General features: G+C 35.7%; 2 protein-coding genes across 2 annotated transcripts in view; one reads left to right on the plus strand and one right to left on the minus strand.

The window, feature by feature from the left end:
* The window catches only part of NEMF (nuclear export mediator factor), a 35643-nt gene extending 27322 nt beyond the window's left edge, over positions 1-8321 (plus strand). The window contains exons 26-33 of the mRNA XM_004681890.2: positions 1051-1204; positions 3928-4005; positions 4388-4585; positions 6235-6267; positions 7344-7444; positions 7529-7572; positions 7655-7734; positions 7957-8321. Coding sequence (XP_004681947.1) covers positions 1051-1204; positions 3928-4005; positions 4388-4585; positions 6235-6267; positions 7344-7444; positions 7529-7572; positions 7655-7734; positions 7957-8034 — 766 coding nt within the window. The 3' untranslated portion in view covers positions 8035-8321. The remainder of the gene's footprint in view (positions 1-1050; positions 1205-3927; positions 4006-4387; positions 4586-6234; positions 6268-7343; positions 7445-7528; positions 7573-7654; positions 7735-7956) is intronic.
* A 794-nt stretch (positions 8322-9115) lies between these two features.
* Positions 9116-17716, minus strand: KLHDC2 (kelch domain containing 2). Its single transcript, XM_004681892.2, has 13 exons — positions 17378-17716; positions 15972-16051; positions 14285-14402; positions 13116-13231; positions 12749-12830; positions 12506-12589; positions 11864-11944; positions 11692-11750; positions 11195-11304; positions 10727-10799; positions 9732-9819; positions 9579-9631; positions 9116-9420 (listed from the first exon to the last, which is right to left on the minus strand). The coding sequence occupies exons 1-13, from the start codon at positions 17528-17530 to the stop codon at positions 9297-9299; spliced, it is 1221 nt and encodes a 406-aa protein (XP_004681949.1). The 5' UTR covers positions 17531-17716; the 3' UTR covers positions 9116-9296.
* Between the last annotated feature and the right edge of the window lie 6 nt (positions 17717-17722).

Genomic DNA, 17722 nt, shown 5'->3' on the forward strand with positions numbered 1-17722 from the left:
GTGCTTTAACCCGCTGCGCCACCAGGGAGGGCCCTAAAGTTTATTCCTTACAAGGCTTTTCAGTTCAAGATATAAGAAATAGCCATAAATTTGCATAGTATATTTGAAAGTGATTCGGTAGTTTAGGAGTAATAAATTGTTGTGAATTCATGTGTTTTGGGAAATTCTATCAGAAATATACTTTGAAGATATATTTTAGGACTTACGTAAATGAATATAAGACTTCAAGAATTAACTTCAACAAGGAAGGGCAGGGCTTTGGAAGTAATACATAAGTATTTTGGTGAAATGATGATAGACAAGATTAAAGGGGTACAGCGTTCATGTTTATAAACTGGTAGGTGATATGATTGGCAAAGTGAATCTGGACCAAAAATGGAGAACTTAATTAAAGAGACAGACTTAAGTATCTGGACTTTATTCTCAAGTGACATAAACAGGACGTTTGGAAGATAGGAAAACAAGAAAGACTAATTCAGAAGTTCATACAAAATTTTTATGTTCTTCATATGAGGGAAACATTGGCGGAAGTCTGGGTAGGTAGTGATTAAGTGAAGACCTGGACCGAGGCATGGCATTGGGAATAGGAGAGATTAAACATGAAAATTATCAGTGATAGAATTTATTCTTTCTCCTTAACCTTATTTTTAATGCATTTATTTTATTGAGCCATTCAGTCAATAAATGCTTTTATTGAATACCTACCTAAGACCTGCCAAAGGTATAAATAAGACAACTTTTTTTGATGCACAAATGCCAAATTCCAGTCCTTCACACATCAAGGTATTTTCTTTACTCAGTAAAGAAAAATTACAGTGTGTTGAGTCTTGATAACAGAAAGAATGATAATTCCGTGAGGGAAAAATCTTCAGCTTCTTCCTATGTGATAAATTTTCTTCTTTGTATATCATATCCTGGTCATTATTAAGTTAACCAGAAGTCATGTTCTTTTACATACTCTATATATTTCCCACCCCTTGTAATTTTTTTTTAGGGTACTATGTATTTGAAATTTTAAGAATTAGAGATTTCCTTTTCATTTCTATTTAGGGAAATGAAAAAGAAAAAGCTTCCAAGTGATTCAGGGGATTTAGAAGGGATAGAGGGAAAAGACAAAGAAAAAGAAACTGCTCTACATGTTGAAACTCATCAGAATACAAGCAAAAATGTTCCAGCTGTGCAGCCAATGAAGCGAGGACAGAAGGTAATAAAATTATAGTGTTTTCTTATTAAAGTTAGTACTGTGTGGTTCAAAAGTACAGTTGTGATGTTGCTCTTAATTTTTTTTTAAAGTATAGTGAAACAGAAGAGGTAGGCAAAAAAATAATCCCATTTGACTTCCATTGACTGAAAATTAGTTGAAATGATAGGCTGTAAAACACTTACATATTCCTTTAAGATGCTCTAGGTAGTTGGATCCTCCCTGGTAGCAGAATGGATTAGGATGCAGTACTGCAAGCTGGCAGACCCTCCTCAGTGTGAATTCAGTCCTCTGCCCCAGAGGTGATTCACAGGAGAGGTGGCGCAGCTGACCTCTCCTGACCGGCTCACTCACTGCTCCCCTCAGCAGTGTACTTCTTCAAACTGCCTATTCTGCTCCCTGCTCTGTCTCTGGTGAATCCTTTCACCTCTGCACCTCTGGCCTATAACCCCATTCTGTATGCATAAATAAACAAATCTTAAAAAAAAAAAAGATATTCTAGGTTGAAGCTCTCCTTTAGCACAAAGAAGAATAGGAGGTTGTGATTTACAGAGACAGCCAAGTAGTAATTGGCAGTACTAGTCTTTATTGATAATGTAGACCAGTAGTTTGCCAATTATTGTGATTTGATTAAGAGTTCTTACATATTTTATTAAAGGTGGGTGATGGAAGGTAGTGGATGTAGAGAATAACTTTTTAAGTGCTTTAACACAAAGTAATAAATTGGTGATTCTTTATAAAAATTAAATTCCTTTGAAATCTTTAAGTCATGTCATCTTTCCCCTATCCATAGTAGTCAAAATTTCCTGGTTTTTTTTTTTTTTTTTTTTTTTTAAGATTTATTTGTTTGTTCATACAGAACTGGGGTACAGGCCAGAGGTGCAGGGGTGGTGAGAGGATTCACCAGAGACAGAGCCAGGAGCAGAACAGGTTGACTGATGAAGTACACTGTTGAGAGGAACAGTGGGCGGGTCAGGAGAGGTCTGCTGTGCCATGTAGATCACCTCCGGGGTGGGGATTGAACTCATGCTGAAATGGCTTTAGCTTCTTAGTGCTTTAACCCGCTGTGCCACCAGGGAGGGCCCAATTTCCTGGGGTTTTTTTTTTCTAGTGGACTTTAAATTTAGAAGGGCAAAATCTCACCTTATTAATATGTAAATTCAACATGATTTATCAGAATTAAGTTTAATTTACTGGTAATATTCACTTTCTCAAGGTTTTTTTGCTTTTTGGAATAATTTACATAGAGTAAAACATGCAAATCTTAAGTGTTTAGTGCAATGAAATTTTATATACACATACTTGTGAAACCACCACCCAGATGAAGACAATTAAGTATTTCCAGTACTCCAGGAGATTGAGGAGATTGATTCTTAACTCCTTTCTAAATAATATCCTAAGGGAAGAAAACATTACTCATTATATGGAATAATAGTTTGTTTATTTGTATTGTTAAATAGTATTCCATTGAATGTTTCTACCACAGTTTTTAATTTATCTGATATATTATTGGTAAGCATCCTTATGCATATCTTTTTAGGTCAAAAAGGATGCATTTCTGCTAGGCATACCTGGACTGCAATTGTTAGGTTATAGCATTTTCTTTAGTTGATATTACCCAATAGTACCAATTTCCTACCAACCAGGGTATAAATATTTCATACCTTCCCAAATAATCTAATATTACCTTATTACATACTAAATTCTTAAATATACAGTACTGATGCTGTTTTTAGGTTTTATTGCTTCACTTTTCTAGATAGTCTATTTCTCTTTTTTTTTTTAAGACTTGTTTATACAAGACTTGTTTAGAATTGGGGTGCAGGGATTATGAGAGGATTCACCAAAGACAGAAAAGGGAACTGAACAAGCAGATTAACCAAGTACACTGCTGAGGGGAGCAGCAGGTGAGACAGGAGGGGTCTGCTGTGCCATGTGGTCACCTCTGGGGCAGGGAGTGAACCACACTGAGGCAGCTGTGGCTAGCTTGCAGTGCAGCATCCTAATCCTTTGTGCCATCAAGGAGGGCCCTTTATATAGTCTATATCTATGTTAATATCATACTGTATAAAATACTAACACTAATTTTACAAGCTAGTAGGAAAATCAGTCTTCTTTTGCAAGATTTCCGTAGCAATATTCTAGTATTTACTCTAACAAAGGATAAAAGTTTTCCTTTTATAAGGTTAATTAAAAAGTCTTAAGAGCTTCTGCAATAAGAACTCAACCTAGCTTTGCTGCCTTATTTCCTGTTCTTACAAATACTTATATGTTTAGAGAGGCTACACAATTAAATTGCCAAGTGCCCCTGGTAGCAAAACCAGTGAGAGGTTAACATTTTTTCAGGTAAGATGGTTGGCCTTATTATGCCTTGCCTTCACTTTATAATCTGATTCGATAAAATCATTTCCTTTAAGGCTTTCACCTTTTGCTTATTTTGTCCCTTTAATTTTTGCTCAAGATGAAAGAATGTCTCCTTTCTTTGATCTGCACTTCTCCTATAATATTTAAAATATGATGACTATTTTTCTGCTTCTGTATTTTCATTTTCCACCAGGTGGTAAATTCCTTGAGGGTGAGGACTATGGGTTACCTCTTTATGTAGAATTCATAATTTATTATAATAACATTGCTTAATAAATATTTAAAGAAGCACCATTTCTTTACAAACATTTGAGATTTATTCACTGCTGAATTATTCCAACCATTGTCTTTTGATTTTGTAGAGTAAAATGAAGAAAATGAAAGAAAAATATAAAGATCAAGATGAAGAAGACCGTGAACTCATCATGAAATTACTAGGGGTAAGAACTAAAAATATTTTCTTTTGCTTTTCAAATGAACACTGCTTATCATATTCCAGGTATTCAGTATTACTAAAGTATTGAAAATATTTATATTAACAATTTTGTCCTTAGATTTGTTTATTTTTATGTAGAAGAACTGGGGTAGATGCCAGGAGTGAGGGAGTGGTGAGAGGATTCACCAGCACAGGCAGATCTACTGAAGTACACTGTGAAGGGGGCAGTTGGTAAACAAGAGAGCTCTGCTGCGCCATGTGGTTCAGATCCTTAGCAGGGGATTGAACTCTGGACATCGCAGTGATAGCTTGATAGTGCTGAGATTTAAACCCTACACCACCAGGGAGGTCCTACATTAACTATTTTTTTAATCTATGAATTCAAGTCTGCAGGGTCAAACAAAGAAGAAAAAGGGAAGAAGGGGAAGAAAGGAAAAAGTAAGGATGAGCCAGTGAAGAAACAGCCTCAGAAACCTAGAGGTGGGCCCAGAGTTTCAGATAGCATCAAGAAAGAAACTCCATCTCTTGAGGTTATAACTCCTGAGTTACAAGACTTGACTGTGGAGGAGCCACATGATGACAAGGTAAGGTTATCACATGTGAGTTTTTGCTTAGAGTGTCATCTGTCCCTGGGTTCCCGTGACGTGAGAGTGAGAGTGCCAAAACCAAGACCAGTGTTAGCTCTTAGTGGAAAATCATCTTAGAAATACAACCTGAAAGATTAAAATTGCAGTATAAAAGCATAAAACGATAGCTCCACTAGCTGATAACAAGTTTATCAGAAACTTTTACAATAAATAATCCATTTTTTGAAGAGGCTTTGATTTTCAGGTTATTTCTATTTAAATCCCAATAGTTTCATTACCTTAAAATAACTAGAAAATACATTTTTAATTCTCTAGGTTTTTCTGTAGGAATGTGTAATTATTTTACATAATGTTGACAGTAGCAGCACAGTTAAAGTGTCAGGTGTCCCCATTTGTAAAACCAGTAAGAAGTTAACATTTTTCCAGTTAAAGATTATTGCCTAATTGTTGTATCAACTGCTTACAACAGGACCAACTTTAAATATCTCTTACCACTCTAAATACATATTCTTGCAGGAGCTTAGTAGTCTGTGGTGGTGAAATATGGCTGGTAGTGGGAATATTATGGTGGTACCCTGATATTACCTCAATTAGAAATAAATTTTTAAAAAGTTAAGAATATGTTCTATACCTTTTTGAATGATTATACATACATTTTGCAATTTGAGCAAAGGAGGTTTCATAAATTTCTTCAAAAATATTGATGCAGCCTATTTATGGCAGTTAAAGATTGAGTTGTGTGATGTGTTTAGTGACGGTAATGCCTAAATAGTTAATTTCATCACTACTTTTTCCCCTTCTGCTAATAGTGTTATTTACTAACATTGAACTCATTTTCGTCTTTGAATTTTTATACTGAACTCAACTTTGTAATTTATTTTGTAAACACTAGACACATCATAAAGTTTAGCTTGAAGGGTGTCATGTTTTTTCATAGCTCTCACCAGGTTTGTTTGTTTTTTTTTTAAGATTTATCTATGCATACAAGGGCTGGGGGGTAGGCTAGAGGTACAAGAGATCAGAGGATTCACCAGAGACAGAGTGGGGAGTAGAACTGGTAGACTGACTGAAATACACTGCTGAGGGGAGCAGCGGGCGAGACAAGAGAGAGGTCTGGTATGCCATGTGGGGCAGCTCCCTGGCCAGAGTGTGCTGCAGTGGCTGCTGATAGCTTGATAGTGCTGAGACGTAACCCCTTGAGCCACCAAGGAGGCCCTCCAAATAATTTTATCTAGCCAACAAAACTAAACTTACCTTAATATGAAAAATTCATACTAAAACTGAAATTTAAAAAAAACAAGATTTCCTTAGTAAGAATATCCCATTTTCTTCTCCTCTGGCAAACATATTAATCTTAGTCTGTCATTTTAAATGTCCTTACAGCATTCGCAACTTTTGCTATATACTTTATGTGAAAGCTCCTTTTCTAAAAAAAATTTCCGAGAACAATACACCTTAATTTACTCATGAATCTGGGTGAATATGCTCAAGATTCACTAACGAATCTTGGGTTCTTCATCCTGTGTGTTAGATTTGTATTGCCTTGTTATGCCTTCTTACTTCTTCTTTCTCCTCACAGTTTTTAAAGATATGCAACTTCAATTTAAGTTATAGCTCACACTTTAATTTTTGTATGTTTGGAACAGGAAGAGCAAGATGTGGATCAACAGGGAAATGAGGTATGATTTTGTGTTGATGTTACTACTATGTACCCTCCTCATTGCAATCCAGTATATATGACATATAACATCTAAGTAATAAAAATTTTAAAAGCCAAGACAAAAAAGCAAGTCAGAACTATAAAATCAAATATTGGATAGTCCAACAATGTAAAATGGTTTCAAAACTACTAGAAATTGAGATATTCTGAGGGTTCTGAGGTTAAGACAGAAAGAAGGAAAACGGACCAAGGGGATGCAAGATAGGTATCAGGGTGCAAAGACTAAGACAAGAGTACAAACTCCTGAGTCAAAATATCTGGATTTGAATCCTAAATTTTCTACACAAAACTGGTTTCTGTTCCTTATCTGCAGAATGAGGATAACAAGTGTCCCTACAGGAACTGGTTTAAGACCACAATGCATGTAAAACATTTAGAAAAATTCATAGTATGTAATCATTCTACCTCAGAACCAAGCATTCTATACTAAATTTACTCACATTGTTAAATAAATATGGATAATCTTGTACACAAATAAGAACTCTTTAAGAAGTCCAGGATTTCTCACCTTCAGCACTAATAATATTTTGAGACAGGTAATTGTTTATTGTGGGAAGCAGTCCCACCTCAAGCCTTTGTCTCCTAGATGCCAGAAGCTCTCTATTCCTCCCATCCCTTCCTCCCTCCCTCCCCTTAGTTTTAACAACCATAAAATATCTCCCTATTATCACTTAGTACCATCCTTTAGGGGGCAAAACCCCACCCGTTGAGAACAGGTTTAGCCAAAGTATCAGTTTCCATGTAATGAACTTACATATATACATGGTAATTTTTGTGTATCTAGTAATATCCATCAAGTCTTCCTTTCTCCACTGTAGCTATGGGTGCCATTTTGAAAATTACTGTTCTCATTACTCCTTTTTCTGGGCAGTAGAGAATACTTACTTAAGAACCATTAGTCTCCAGTTCTTCGAAACTTTATGAAGCAGAGCTTAAAACTGTCTCTATCAGAAAAGGTTAAAAGTATACTGTTTGTTTCCTATTATAAGACTGAAATAAATTACTTCTGTAACTATTTTTGTTATCTCTTTTTAGGAAAATCTGTTTGACTCTTTGACAGGACAGCCGCATCCTGAAGATGTACTACTATTTGCCGTTCCAATATGTGCCCCTTATACCACCATGACAAGCTATAAGTAAGTCATCATAAGTTTACCAATAATAACTGACTTATGAATTGTTTTGTAATCTCTAGTAACACATGCAATTCCTTATTAAAGATACAAGGTGAAACTTACTCCTGGAACTCAGAAAAAGGGGAAAGGTATTTACTTTTCTTGTTGTTGTTATGACTTTAATTATTTCATGAGTAAACAGAAGTAAATTATTCTACTTTCTCTTTACAGCTGCAAAAACAGCCTTGAATAATTTCATGCATTTCAAAGAAGCAACAGCAAGAGAAAAAGACTTATTCCGCAGTGTAAAGGTAACTTATCTCTGGAACTCTAGTACAATTGAAAATGTTAAGTTAAAGTCTTTTTTACTTAGTAGGTACAAGCTCTTGCCTGGGTACAAATAGTGTCTTACTAAAACAATACAAAATTATTGCTATTATTTCAGGAGAAATTTTTGAAAATGTTTTTCTTCTGACAGCAGAGATAGATACATATTAGAAGGTAACAATATTCAGCAATTTTCTTTTTTTTAGGACACGGATTTATCGAGAAACATTCCTGGCAAAGTGAAAGTGTCTGCACCCAATCTTCTGAATATAAAAAGGAAATAGTTAAAATGAAATCATAAAATATTTGAGAAGAACCAATTGTATAGCCTTTTGGAAGTTCAGAGATGAAAACTCCATTAATATCAAGATTTCTGCATTTAAAAACACTATATTCACCAAAAGGACTTCTTATTTCTTCCAGTTTTATGCAGAGGAAATAACTGTCTATGATAGGAAATCCTAAGATATCTGTGGAGAGTTAAATGCTGAAGATTAATATATCTGTAATTACTCTCAAACATTTATTGAAATTTTGGAGGTTAATTAAATACTCATTTCATGTTGTAAAGGAACTGAACAGTGAAGCATTCAGTTGCTCAGACTATTGGTTAGTAGGTCTGCTGTACGTAGCATCCAGTATATCTGTATTCACAGGCCAGTAACTAGTTTTCTTCTCTTTTCTGAAGGGAATTGGGGGTGGTTAAAACATTTAAGATTAAGTATTGAAAACCATAGTATAAAAGGGGGAAATGTCTTCCTGCTTTTACTTACACCTGTAAAAAATATGTTAGAACAGATATGTAAACTACTACTGTGGATGACTCACTATTACTACAGGTGACTCACCTAGAAGGTGCAATTATACTCCTTCACTTTTTATCTTCTTGTAATCTCATCCATGTTATATTCCAGCCCTACTAAGTGTCAGTGCATGTTCACAATGTCTTCACATATCAGATGAGATCAGAAATGCACTTTTAGGCTTAGCCACTCATGGGTGAGACTCCTGACTCAGCTTTCTTCTTTTCATTACTTCTCTTATGAACTATAAAATGATTGTTTTAAATGATTGAGATAACAGGTGTGTAGAGTCACTGAGACCATTTGCCCAACAACTATACCAAAGCATAAGCAGCTACTATTCGTCTTTCCAAAATTGTTTTAACCAGTTAAATCTTGTTTGAAACAAACAAAAAACTAAACTCAGACTTTACAGTTATGTAGTCTAGTGTTATATATGCAACATCATAGCTTACTAAAACTTTTTTTTTTAATTAATTTTTTTCTTTTTTTAAATAAGGAAATACACCATTCTTTGGAGTAAAAAGCCCAGGAATTTTCTTATTTTAACAGAGGACAGCTGCTTTGTTAAATACATTTATTGTAAACTTTAGACACAAAAATAGTTTCTCTAGGCCATTCACATGCACATTAAAACCAAAAGGCTGCAAACTACAATAATGCATATAATTATTGTAATGTCACTCTGATGTTTACAGAATTTCTGTCCATGCAAGGTGGTAAAAGGCATTATCTATGAAGCCTTAAGATCCAGAAGTGTTATTGCTACCAAACCTCTGATTAACACTGTGAAGTAAGTGTTTTGGGAGACAGTTCCACGAGCTGGCTAACATTTCTTTAAAACAAATGACTGCTTCTAAGCTTAGCCTGAAAGTGAACAGAAAAATAATTTCACTTTATTGTTTAGAAATACATTCATTTAAAAACACAATATGGCACTTTCTTTAAAGATTTTCATGGGAACTGGAATAGTTATTAAGGAATGCAATTTAAAATGATAAGTACCAAGTAAAAAGTTAACTTACCTTACAAGAGATTTTGGCTGAACTGAAAATATAAGTATTTCGTTACTGTGTGCCTGAAAAATAGATACGAAAAATACATTAAAAATCAAGAACTTCACAAAATAGTTTAAGCAAATTCATAAAGTGTCCCCTAAAATAGAGTAATATACTTACAGCTCTATGATGGACAAGAAGGTTATTGGCACACCCACCAAAAACAATTACTTCTCCTTCATCACTGGCACAAGCTGTATGCCATAATCTGCATTTAAAACAAAAGTTTAAGCTTAAAGTCACTGCTAACACCAAACTGATCATTGAATCAGCTCTACTCTGTAGTATAAATTAAGACTAAAGATCTTTTTTCAGACCAAAACATGGTGGAGAGAATTATCTTAAATAGCAAGAGCTAAAAAAAAGAGTATTTTATCTGGATGTTATTTTTTCTCTGGTCTCATCCTAATTTATGCATTAGAGACGTTTGTCAGCAATAAAACCTCTTATGGGGGATGAGTAGTATATGCCTCTTCTCATAGGCAGGGCTGGTTTGGCCTCACAGAATACATGTGAGGAATGCGAATCTATCTGACAACCTAAACTATCTAAAACTCTGGCAATAAGATTATTTGTTCAAATGAAATCTAAGTAACATGAATATAATTAGGGTAGAAACTTGGGGAGAAAAATGGAGGCTGACATAGCTAACTATGCTTTGAATATATCATTTCCTTTAACAGTTTGCAATTTCTTTTCAGATTAGCAAGAACAATAACTATCAGTTCTATAGCACACCATAAATTACATTGAAAATTTATTTTTTGCCCATATACCTTAAGGTTTTGAGGTTCTCTCCAGTTCCTTTTTTTTTTTTTAATGACAAGTCTAAATGTAGTTCAACTCATTTGGTAAAAAGCTGTATCACTTTTAACTTTATTGATAATTTTTTGATAAATGAAACCAAGAATCTAGTCCTGTTTTCCATACACATGACAAAAAGCAAACATTTGACACAGAATAATACTGGTTTCCTTTTTATTGAAAGATACAATGTCAAACTTTAATGAATGCTAGTATTTTTATAAGAATGGTAGGCTTAACGCAGCCAACTGTCTGCACCCCTAGAACCTCCTTATTTTGATGAAAGGCTTAACCTTTTAACTGGATCATACCTTGGTTTTTCAGTATAGGGATGATTAAATTGTATCCATTCATTTTTACTGATGCAGTAAGTCCAGGCATCACCTGATTAAAGGGAAAAAAAGAGGGATGAAATGTTATTTTGCCACTGTGACAATGATATGTAAAAGGCACAACTTTAGCAAGATAAAGGTAGTAATAAATCAGGTAGATATAAAAAGTATATTTTCTTTTTTCCTCTGCAATTGACTAAATAGGTCTCTTGAAATGTTACCGCTCTTCAGTAGAGCTTTAAGTATTCCAGTCTATCACTAGACTGAATAGATGGATGGGTGGATGTTACAGTATGAAGACAATTATAAATATAATAAAACAGCAAACCTTTCAATCAACTGTTTAGCCCTCTGGGGCACCTAAAATGGTGATTTTTTTCAGTTGCTGATATATTGTAGTAAATAATATGGATAATGATTTCTTAGTCACATTTGTAAAGTACTTACTAAGTGGCTGTTTATCAGTGGTAAATCCTCCAAAAAGAAATAGATGGTCTGAAGAAACTGGTGTTAGCGAGTGCCAAGATCGGCCAACTGGGCATACACCTTGTGGTATTCTGAAAATAATTGCAAAGTTATAATACTTATGTTTAAAAGCAATTACTGTTTTTAATGAAGATGAATAACAAAGTCTTCCTTTCAAATTTGTATGAATTATGGGGGAAAGTTTTAATAGCTTCTTGGTATTAACAACTATATGTGTTTAATGAATTATTTTTGTTGAAAGTAGAATCAACTTCGGACAGTCTCAACAAATAAACTGTGTCAGGCACACAGTTATGGAAACTAGAAAAAAATAAAATTCTTTAAGGATCAAGTGGTCCTGTTTTTTAAATTTATGGTTATAGAAATTCTAAATGAGTCCATAAGATAGTAAATGGGGAACAGAAAAGGAAAAGTTCTGATACTTAAAAACTTTTCTAAATAATTAAAGTGATACCTACAATTCATTCCACTCCCACGTATCCAGATTAAGATAGTGAAGATCATTCATTCTAGCATCCTAAAAAATAATTAAGTAGTTATCTTTTGGAATAACTTTAATAACTCAACAGTTGTTATAGGCTGGCTCCAGATAACAGTTACAGCAGGGCACTGAAACTTCTGTCTACTCACGCGGTATCTGCCTCCAAACACAAAGCCTTGGTTTCCCACAGTGGCACAGGCATGGGCAGCACGTGGGGAAGGAGCTTTCCCCTATTGAAAAGTTATAGAAGCAACTTCATAAATGAGCTTTTTTTTATAGAGGGAACAAAACCAAAATGCCTGTGGATGTGTGATAATATACAAAATCCTTGACCTTTTTAGATGAAATGCAGACTTTTAGTCAAAAATACTAAAGGCTGACTACCACAACTAGAGATTTTAATTTTGTATTTTTGAGATATACTTTTTAAATGTTCTAGTTATTTAATATAAGAGAATTTATATTTATTTTTATCTTTTAAAATAAAGCTGGCATATTATATAATATCCATGTCAGAGGGAAAGAAATCTAACATTTGAGTAATTTAAATTTCAGTCTAGTTCTTGACCACTTAGTTAAAACAATACCATGTAATATCTGTTAGATGATAGAGTCTGGGTTAGTCTACACATTCATTAGATTTTTTTCAAATTCTAGATTCTTTGTAAAAAAAAAAAAAAAGCTTTGGATCTTCTCCAGGAAACAAGAATCAACAGTATGTTTTTATACCATATCCCAACTTCCCTGCATGAGAAACTTTGTTTGTTTTAATTAATTTCTTAGTAACTCACAGTTGTTATAGGCTGGCTCCAGATAAAAGTTTCTGTATCTAAAATATGTACATGATCATTCCATCCTCTTGGATGACTTGAATTCTACAGAAAATAAGAATCTCTGTGTTATTTTATAAATGTTTATAAAGTTATACAACCTCTGTTAACAAGCTAAAAATGAACAAAACTAGTGAACATAAAATATATTTTTTAACATGCTAATAATAAGTAAGCCATATGAAAATACGAAATTTCACTGACCCAAAAAGATGTTTCATCAAATTCAAAAGTTCCCAGTACTTTATCTTCAGGTAAATATCCATATCCACCAAAAAATATTAGCCTGTTTGACAAAAAAAGACAAAAATCTACAGGTTAGGTTTCAAGAGATAATTGTCATTTTGTCCTATGCTAGAGTTGATAAGGCACATCTGACTATATGAAAATTTTTATTCAAACAATAATGACTGCTATGATTGAGTTATGTCTTAGATGCTGGGTTAAGTGATTTCATGTATTATTAATCCTCATATGGGTTCTATGTGGTATTATATGTTACTGACTAATGGTTACTGACTAAAGATTTTTAGAGTCAAACAACTTTCCACCTATAATGCTGCCAACTCACTTGTTTTTATATACCCAAACACCAAGTTTGTCCTTTGACGATGGAGGAATTCCTTGGCAATCGATTCTTTCCCACTGTAAAACTCTGTCTGTTGACCTTGAATCCAGCATGTAGAACTGTGAGAAACAATATCTGTCAGATTTGGTTATATGAAAAAAATTCAACCTTGGCATTTAATTGTATTGTGATTTACAATAAGAATGTCATCTAATTCAATGCTACTAAAAGTATGATGATAGATTGGCTGCCAGTCTACAAATTGTTACTGTGTTGAGTCTAGTAAAGGAATTTTGCAGAATATAAATTACCTAGTCACTAAGCATACTGTTTCTGAAGGAATAAAAGAAGTGTGTTCCTTTACATTTTATGTCTTAGGTAGTAATTTGTGGACATGATATCAGGATGTATTGCCATGAATTTCACCTTAGCAATTTCATACTCAAATTTCATTTAACCTGGACATCTTAGTGCCTACTTAATTTTGAAAGCTAAAGATAAATCTTAAAAGGTATGTATCCCTTCTAGAATGTGAACTCCTAAAGGTGGGGAATTTATCCACTGATCTTTCTCTAATGTGTAGACAGTTTTCAGCATGTAAAGTGCTTTACGTTAACTTATCAAATGAGCTGTTAAGAGTCTACCAATATCATATGCACTTTTCTCTGACTTTATCTATCTCTTACTGACCTAACAAACAATTGACATCTTTTTCCTAGTTGAAAAAAAAATGGACAAAATCTAAACAATAGTATTTTATAGCATCACAATATAGGAATCTTAGTATATAAAATCACATCAGAATTAATTTATCTTGATTGCTTTCTGAATGGTGCTCTGTTAACTTTTACTCTGTACCACCCACTCCATGACTACATTGTATCCACCTTAGTTTACTAATATTCATCTAACACATCAGGGTTCAAGAAAACAATTGGCTAGAAAGAGCAGAAAGAAAACAACCTATGAAGTTATTACATATAGGTTACTGACCAAAGATGGTTTTATAGAAGACTGGTAGACAAAATACTGAAACATACATTCATGCCATAATCAAGTACATTCATTTTTTTTTAAGTGGGACAGCAAGACATACGGGAGTAACCTTAGACATTATAGTTGTCTGAAAAAGAATAAAACTGTCTTGAACCATAATCTTTAGAAGCACCAACCTTGTTGGTATTGCCTCTTGAGTGGTGTCCTCCAAACAAGTACAGTACCCTGTCTACACACACAGCACAACTTCCTGACATAGAAGGAGGAACATCACCTTCTGTGTTAATTTTCTTCCTAAAGGGAAAACCAGAATATAAATCACTCTTTCAAAAGGAAAGAAGTTGATTAACTTCTGCATCTATCTAAAAGAAAATGAAAAGAAAAAAATGTGTAAGCTAGCTAGCTAATATCTAGAGTCTCTTCTAGCCCACTTCACAGGTAATGTAATGTCCTATACATAGGCACAGCGAGACATTCTATAAACCTAAGTCATGTTTTGTTATTCTAAGTATACCATCTTCTGTTTCTCAAACTAAATTGTTTTTTCAGTTACATGGCTTTAAGTAGTGGTTTTGTTTTTGAGTGGGCCAGAAACCCAAAAGTAAAACTTCATGAGTCCTGACAGATTAATTCAGGAGTTATTTTTATCCATTGTTCTTTCACCATTCAAATAAACCTGACTCTGACCTTAGTAGCGTTCACTGTAAGCCAAGTGCTATGCATGCTCGTTTAATTGAGAGAAGTTTATAACACTGTGTGTAACAGGTTTCAGGTGTGCTTTGCATGTTTTAACTAACTCGTTAAGAATCTGAAAATGAATCTGAATCAGAAAGCCTAAGATGCTAAATATTGTAGGATGCTCAATGTCTTCTGTTTATAATGTCATTTTATGTAAAGCTTCAAGTTTTGGTAGACCTGTTTTTAAAAACGATTTATGGGGCTGAATTTTTAAAAGTATAATCTTCCTATTAAAGGAATACTATTATAAACTTCTAATCCTCTTAAAAAAAAGATTAGCAAACAGCTCAGGCTAACAGATTTACTATGTACAAGGAATAATGCAGACTTAGTTTACCTTAAGTGACACTACTACTTTCTTGATTCTGAAATCAGTGTTAATATGCAAGATATTCATAATGTGCAAAGTTCTCACAAAGCAAACTATGGGGAAGACTGTAAATCCCCAAAAGTGGCTAATCCAACATTTGAAAATCACATTAATTCTGTCAATGACATGCTATTGAGTCCCACTAGCTAAGACTAGCAATAGATCTTTTCAGAATATACCCAGTTTGCATGGAAGAAAAATGAGTTACTTTGTTTTTTTAAACAATACCATTTTAATGATACCTGTGAAGAATCTTTAATGTTAGAGTTCATTAAAAACCACCAATGTGCAGCACTATGAAGTAATCCCCAGCCAGGGAGGTGACCCACATGGCACAGCAGACCTCCCCTGACCCGCCCACTGTTCCCCTCAGCAGTGTATCTCAGTTGATCTTCCTATTCTGCTTCCCTCTGCTTTACTATCTCTGGTGAATCCACACACACACAAACACACACACACACCCCAAACACACACCTCTGGACGGTACCCCAGTTCTATGCATAAATAAACAAATCTTAAAAGAAAAACTTTGTGTCTAGCAGGTACAATCTAAAAATTGTAGTTTCAAGATACCAAATTACAAGTTTAAACCATTTTGAAAAAAGATAAATACAGTACACTTGTTATATTTCCATTTCAGGATCTCAAGAACACTATTTTCAGAACATAATTAACAGCATCCTCAATTTAAAATCTCATTAGAATGGGATTTTTTTGCAACCTTATTTTCTAGTCCCCTTATAATATCCAGTTACCATCTTCCAGTCTCCATGTTGTAGATCCAAAGTTCTTCTCTGGGCAGGTAAAAGTCATACAACCCTCTTACTTGATTACTCTAAGAACAAAAAGAAATCGCAAATATGAAAAATTAATACACGTATATTTTTAGTATCTTATTTGAGTTATGAAAAATAGATTTTACAATTCTATCAAATGCACAATCCTCCTAACCAGAGCCTCTTCAACTAAGACTACCTATGCCATAGAACGCAGACCAAAGAAACACCTACTTTGAAAATGCCTAACCTCGGGCTCTCCCTAGTGGCACAAAGGGTTAGGATGCAGCACTGCAAGCTAGCAAAGCCACTTTAGTGTGATTTTGATCCCCGGGCCCGCCCACTGCTCCCCTCAGCAGTGTACTTGTTGATCTGACTGTTCTCCTTCCCACTGTCCGGTGAATCCTCTCACCACCCCTGCATCTCTGGCTTGCATCCCAGTTATGTATGCATAAATAAATAAATCTTTTTAAAAAATGCCTGACCTACACTAACAAGTGGTGTCTAGTTTTTCTAGCCATCTTTTACCCATTTATCAAGAAACAGAGAACTGAAATTATGCATATATTAAGTCTTTATGCAAAAGTTTTAAGTTCCTTGTCTTCTATTTCCCTTCAGGTAATAATGCCTAACAAACATTGCACGCATCCATATGACAAACTAGCTGTTACCCATGAATTGCGTTTATTTCATTTTCCCAACAAAAAAGTAGACATTACAAGAAAACAGGCTTTTTGGAGGTAACCAACTTGCCCAAGTTTACCAGACTTCTGCTACCTTTCTCTGAACTTGCAATCCCAACTGCTGCCTGAACTAGCCAATCTTTATAATCCTTCCCTTCATCGCTTTCTGGACAAGGTCAACAGACAGTAAATGCAGTTCTCTTGAGAATGGATTTCCGAATCTCTTATGCTTGAATATTGTGCACAGAAACAGAAGAGCGGGCCATGTAAACATTTCTTTCCACACCACTCACTCCCAAAGGAAAAGAATGGAAGCAGGTACGAGAGTGACATCACACAGCGTCACCTCCCCAACCCTTTTCAAATAAAACGTCTCGCAGACAAGCACCGCCCAACGAGCTTTCGCTAAGCTAACGCTCCAAAGTCAAGCAGCGCCCACAGGGCGGCCACGATCACACGGGTGGGGTGGGGGAGAGCCAGCCAGCCTCGCAAGCTGAAGGCTGCTATGACAGCAGCCCTGGAGCCTTGGGGCGGGTTGGGAGATTCACGAGAAGATACCCACTCGCAAGAAAACGAGCCAACACGCAGAGCGCCCTCCGGAAGGTGCGGTCTGCGGCCGCCCAGCTCTGCCCGCCCGGCCCCCCGCATAGCCGATCGCCGCCACGACCGGGTGACACCGCCGGGGCCCGGCCACCCACTGACCTTGTAGCCGCCCCAGACGAACATGTGACGCCCGTCGCCGACGGCTACGTGGCCACTGCGCTCGGCGGGGCAGGCGAGCTCCACGGACTCATAGCCCTCGTAGGCTGGCCCTGGCGAGTCGTCCGCCCGCAGATCCTCGTTGCCATCAGCCATCTTGAAGCTGCACTTTTGTTCGCCAACAAGCCCCACACCCGCGAGCGGGAAGAAGACAAAGGAAAGGAGGACAGGAAAGCTCGGCGGCGCGCAGCGAGCAGGAGGGACGGAGTGAAGGACGCTCCCTACCCCTGCGCTCGCGTCCGCCCGGCCTCCCTCTGCAGGGACGGCCCCTCCGCGGCCCCGGCTGCG

This window comes from Condylura cristata, unplaced genomic scaffold (assembly GCF_000260355.1).
Source record: "Condylura cristata isolate star-nosed mole 26May11 unplaced genomic scaffold, ConCri1.0 scaffold00013, whole genome shotgun sequence".
Taxonomy (NCBI): domain Eukaryota; kingdom Metazoa; phylum Chordata; class Mammalia; order Eulipotyphla; family Talpidae; genus Condylura; species Condylura cristata.